Source organism: Sprattus sprattus (assembly GCF_963457725.1).
Source record: "Sprattus sprattus genome assembly, chromosome: 2".
NCBI classification, from domain to species: Eukaryota; Metazoa; Chordata; class Actinopteri; order Clupeiformes; family Clupeidae; genus Sprattus; species Sprattus sprattus.
In genome coordinates this window covers 31,611,138-31,616,972 of record NC_137921.1, presented here as the reverse complement: position 1 = coordinate 31,616,972, position 5,835 = coordinate 31,611,138, and the positions used below count along the sequence as shown (strand labels likewise).

Here is a 5,835-nt window from a genome sequence, read left to right as displayed (position 1 = left end):
TGATAAACAGCTCTGGATAAAACATTTATGCAGTAAAATGTTCATACAAACGTCACTTGCCTCAGAAACACAATTAAATACACTATTTCTCTATTCACACACTTCAACAGCCTATACGTGTGTGTGTGTGTGTGGGTGTAGCCATTGTGTGTGTATTTATTTGTTCCCAAACAATAGAATAGATTAGAATCTCTCGTCTATGGACACCTCACATCTGAAACTCACAGCATCTCCTCATGGACACTGGCTAGCCCTCAAGCCACACAATGAAAGCTGGAACACATGATTTGAAGATATCAAGAGTGAATGGCTGAGTGAATGCCTCATATATCCACTGACTACATTGAGTGAGTTCAGGACCCGCGGCATTTTGCCTATTCTAAAGCTTTCAACAACACAATAAAAATAGCCAGCATGTTCCTGCACCTCCGTGTTTGGTTTGTGTTGTTGAAACACCAACGTATATCCATCCATCAGTGAACACTCAAGCCTTCCAAACAACAGTTAGACCCCATTCTCTAATCTGCTTGGTTGGGGGCACACAATGAACACCAGAGAAACTTTCCATCCGATTGTTTAAGGTTTGGTGTGTGGTGGATTAAAAGTAAGATGAAGCATAGGAAATCCTAATATGTCGTTTTAATATCTGTCCTCATGGTGTATCCTATCAAAGCAGCAATAAGGAGTTCTGCTCCACAACGAGCAAGCTAACCTACCTAAAAGGCAAGCAAATACCTCGACATTGATAGAAGCTTGCCAACACACTAACTGGTGTCTTTTGGCAGTATAGCTGGCAATGTCATGCTGTGAAAGCTTTTCTTCCATTTTTGCTGGGTGTTCCAGCCCAGAACACAGAACTACATAGGGCATATCTGGCTAATGGGAAAGACACAGGTCTGTCCTTCACACATGACCATAAGCTATCAAAATGAATTTGCGGATGGTACCAAAACTAGTTGCCAACATAACCTTAAAAAAAAGAGTCGAATTGTTGCATAGTATTACTTTAATTTATAGTCTTTGTCGTTTATTATATTCAAATGAGCTTCAAGAGACCAAGGAAAAGAAAACAAGTAAACGGCAAAAGGCTACATGTCTTGTGGACACTGTTAACAACTGCAACTATTGCAAGGGTTTTTTGTTTATTCCTGCGCGATTAAGATTAAGGCAGGTTGAAGTAAGCTAACATTTTGTCTAAAGTAATGTTTGGTTTAAGGTATAAAAATATCAAAACCCCAAACTGGGGTTTCTCCCCAAGCCCTATCCTGCACTGGGCCTTCTGACTCATATTGGGCCTCCTCACGTACTGCAACCCTTGTTAGTGGTTAGAGGAGCGAGATCAACCAAATGAATGCGCCAATAAACTATCTATGAGTGTAATTCAATGGAAATATGCCATTTGATACACATGATGGCTCAGGCCACGATAACACGGGAAGGGGAGGCCACATGTAGATTTCAAGAAGTACTGTTACTCCGAACACCTGCACAAACTTCACCTGCAGGAGATGCAGGTAACACTGAGAGAAGAGGAGGAGCCAGACGAGGCTGTGACACATTTGCTATTGAAATAATTGGAATTGAATTCATTGGGATTAAAAAGGATAATTTAGGATAATTTTTATTAAACAATAAATCAACAAAAAGAAAAGTAAATATATCTACTGTAAACACACAATATAGCAATAAAAGAAACAATGCTAGCATCCATTTATTAACTTCAAAGAGGCAGAGGGACATTTATGTTCCAAACAACATGTAACATTCATTAGTCTAAAGTCATTAAGATCTCAGATTCGCCCTCCGTAAATTTTAGTATAGTAACATCAATGAATTTAGATAGGGGACACGACCTATACAACAATCACTACAATTTAGTTGGAACTTGGAACGGGCACAAAATGCACACATAGTATTAATAAGATCACATTTTCACATAACACAATGTGGTTGCCAGCATCCAGAAATCAGTCTTTTAGTTAATAACGGAATAGCTTCAAAAGCATGGTATCCTGGTTAGCAGACATCAATACCACCATTTATATAATACTGTATGCAAAAATGTTATACAATCAAGCTTAACATGGGATACATTTACCATATAATTTTCTGTGTGATGAAATGTTTGGTTTGAATTCATTCTGATACAACTTCAACTTCAACACAAATACCTGAAACAGTAATTCTGTTGTAAACCACAGCTTTGTACTCAACATTCAGTTAAACTATTAAGTCAGATGCAAACCATCTATCTTTGTACATCAAGGGAATGTAGAATTGAAAGGTTTGGATTGACTCCCAATCTATTTGGGTTAGAAACTGAAAGTCAGTGAGGTAGTTAAAAATCAGTGGCTTTAAGCATTTCAAATCTCCTATTATCCATGGCTTTATACTTGCAAAGCCATCACAGTCATGTTATAAGATCCTGTCATCTGTCAAACAGCACAATTCATTAATTCATACTTGAACTTGGGCTACAGTGGTACAGGAGAAAAGTCGTTTAGTAATCAAAAGGTTGCTAGTTCAATTCCCTGTCGAAGCGTCCTTGAGCAAGACACTGAACCCCTAATTGCTCCTGATGTGCAGTGTGCCATCAGTGCAAAATGTAAAATGTGCATACATCCTTGTAAGTAGCTTTGGATAAAAGCGTCTGCTAAATGTAAATGAAATCTGCCAAATGTATGATTCAGAAGTTGGATTCAGCATGTAAGCACTCTCTGGGCACGATGCTGTCTTACGCAACGAACTACCAGTCAATCAAACACAGAAAACCAGGAGATGGCTACTGTCTGTCAGGTCCCTCTTTACTCATCTGTCCAGGCCTCAGCAAGTGCTTCCAAGAGTGCTCTGACCATTCCAGTAACAATTTTGACTTCAGAAAACGCCTGTATGAATCTGTCTCCATCAAGGTGACGATCTTACTCTGGGCCTCATCAAAACAGGTGACATCGGAGCTCAACAGGTTGCTTCTGGTCTCCTCTCGAGTGGCTGAGTCCAAATTGACCTGTGGAACAGTCAGGGTATATTGTTTCACTAAAATGGATCAGTTTTCTCCTGTGATTACAGTGTTATTTAAAACAAGGAATATACATTTGATGATAATCAAATTGATGGTGTTCATATTTCCAAATCTATATCTACGGTACATTGTAAATATTTAACTATTCATTGTAAATATATATATACTGTATATATATAACTGCTTTAAAGACATTTTATGATATGGTCCTTACCTCACCAGGGGAGTCCATCTCCACATACTGATCAAATATCTGTTTGGCTTTGGCAGCCATTTTATCTGCAGAGGTTTTCTTGTATTCCTCACAGGCCATCCAGAATGCAATGTTCTCCTGGCTGAACTCAGACTTTACAAAGGCTGTGAAAGCTGCCAGACCAACTAAAAAAGACAAATCATTTGATTAATAGTATGTGGAGGGATATTTGTGAATAAAACCATACACAATGGCAATTTGTAAGTATTGATGTCTCTCTGCCTTATTATGTAACATGACAAAGCAGGATACTGTGTTTTCAAATACAGTTTTTTTGCTTTGAAATATATTTCTGATTTATGTAATGAAATGACAATCAGGCTATCTCTACACAGACATTCCTGAGACATCATGTGATGTGTTTCCAGTCCCCCCCTCCCAACTGTTCCCTTCCCCTGGTCTGCTCCAGGGTCAAGACACTAGGGACATGGGGTATGGGCAGTGTGGGGTTGTGGTTAGTTTATAGGAAGCTTTCGAAAGAGTGGCCAGAGCCATGTCTCGGGGGGGATTTCGCTGAAGGCCATTGCTCCTCAGCTCCATGCCCCTGGTGGCTGACGCCCCTGGTGGCTGACGCTCAAGAGGCCACCAAGGCGGAGCAGCAGGCCCTGTCTGGGCCACCCAGGGCAGCCAGACGACACGTAGCGCACGTCCGGGGGGCCATGAGAACGAAAGCCACTCAACCCATAGTCTACACTAAGTGAACGCCTTTTAAAGAAAGACACAAGATAAGTGGGAACAGCGGACCAGACTGCTCCCACACTGTCTGGCAAATAAGAAGTCTTAGGGACACTAAACAGTAAATAACCTCTAATTTTCCTAACGAGATGTTTTTGTTTGTATTTTAGACTTCCTGTATAAATAAAATACTCCATAAAATACTCCTGTTCCTGAAATACACCACTGGCCACCTGTTTTGCATTCCTCCCTGCAGACAGACCTTATAGGCCATCATGTTTTATCCACCTCAGATCAAGCACATGCCATCTATCAAGTCACACATCATGATATTGACAGTTCGCAATAATGGATGCATTGAGTTTGTCGTTCCAAACACCCATCTTTACCTTCATTATTGATGACATTATTGAAGGATGACTTCCATTTTTCAAGGTCAATGGGATCATCTCTGAAGAGACAAAAACAATCTTAATTATCTAATAGCCATAATGTGAGCTGTAATAGTCAGCATCATAATACCCAGGAGCCCATATGACAAACTCTTCATGTGAATAGCCATTTTTAGGATTAATGAGACAGTTGACCTTGACATTGTTGAATAAGACATCAGTTTGTCTTTTCTATCCAATTACAAAAATGTATATATTTTTTTTAAATCAAATGTCATACAAACCGATGCTATTCCAACAAAGCATATTATCATGCAAGCCTAGGAGGCGTAGTGTTTTGGCAACTCGCCTGCTTTCTCTCCTCTCTTACCTTTTCACCAATGGTTTCTTTTTCTTCTGGGCTTTGGGGTCAGGTAAAAGGTCAGTCTTTTGAAGAACAAATGAAAAACGGTGCTTTATGTCCTTGACACTGTGGGAGGGACAAGAGAGAGAGAGAATCATGTTTATGTTTTCAAACAAAGGAGAAGTCTCTAAATGTGACATAAAAAAAACAAAAACAAATTATCAGTCGCATTTCCACGTTGATTAGAGAAAGAAAATGCCACTATTAAAGAAATTAAAATGGATTCCTTAGTAACCATGCATCTCTCATGTCTTACATGTGTGCATGTATGTACACAGACTAGTGAGAAGACTATTCTAATCCATTTCCTCTGTGTTTTCAATGTACCTTATCTTCTGGTTATTCTAACTTCTAAAAATGTTCATTATGGGAGGTCATTTTAGTAAGTGATCCTATTCTTTGTGTTAATCAATATAAGTACTATCAGAAACCAGCCTGGGATTGAATTGTTTGCCAGTAGCTCACAAGAAAGTCATAATAAACAATGAACAATCATTTCATCTGATTACTATGAATCTGAATCAGAATTGACAAGATCATGTCCATACCTTTTCAAGCAGGTTGCTGGTAAAGCTGTGAGACCTCTACACATGGCTGCAGTATTGAGTACAGATCCGACAGAGAGAGAGTGTGTGTTCAGTGACGAGTGCAATCCTTAAACACAGTGACAGTGCAGCCTTCCGCTCTGCCTGTGCTCTTATATGACCAGAGTCCTGGAGGCAAAGGAGCTGGCCAATCACGGTGGAAGAAGGAAATCTACTGTCAACAGGCTGAGAAACACCTATAATGGGGAAAGGTACACAGGTAGAGGGAAAAAAACAGGTAATATTCCTGGACTCCAACAGAGCCATCTCTACTGTTTTACAAAGCAACCTTAAAATGCTGACATAACAATTAGGATTGAATAATAGAGAATACCTTTTTTTTACTCTTTGTTTTTGCTTTTTTAACTGAGCTTGCATATATATTATTGTTTTGTTGAATATGTCCACTAGACAAAATTAACTGTGACCACATTACTATGTTTTGGAAATAAACAGCATCTCCCTTGTAACCCACAATTTCATAGCTTTCATAGCCTCTTAGAGACAAT

At 39.3% G+C, this 5,835-nt stretch overlaps 1 protein-coding gene across 1 annotated transcript; it reads right to left on the bottom strand.

The window, feature by feature from the left end:
* Nucleotides 1-2,782: 2,782 nt before the first annotated feature.
* rgs4 (regulator of G protein signaling 4) lies at nucleotides 2,783-5,364 on the bottom strand (the record flags this gene model as incomplete). Its single annotated transcript, XM_080860548.1, has 5 exons — nucleotides 5,291-5,364; nucleotides 4,710-4,808; nucleotides 4,337-4,398; nucleotides 3,234-3,397; nucleotides 2,783-3,004 (listed from the first exon to the last, which is right to left on the bottom strand). Exons 1-5 carry the CDS (start codon nucleotides 5,332-5,334, stop codon nucleotides 2,783-2,785), a joined length of 591 nt encoding a protein of 196 aa, XP_080716674.1. The 5' UTR covers nucleotides 5,335-5,364.
* Between the last annotated feature and the right edge of the window lie 471 nt (nucleotides 5,365-5,835).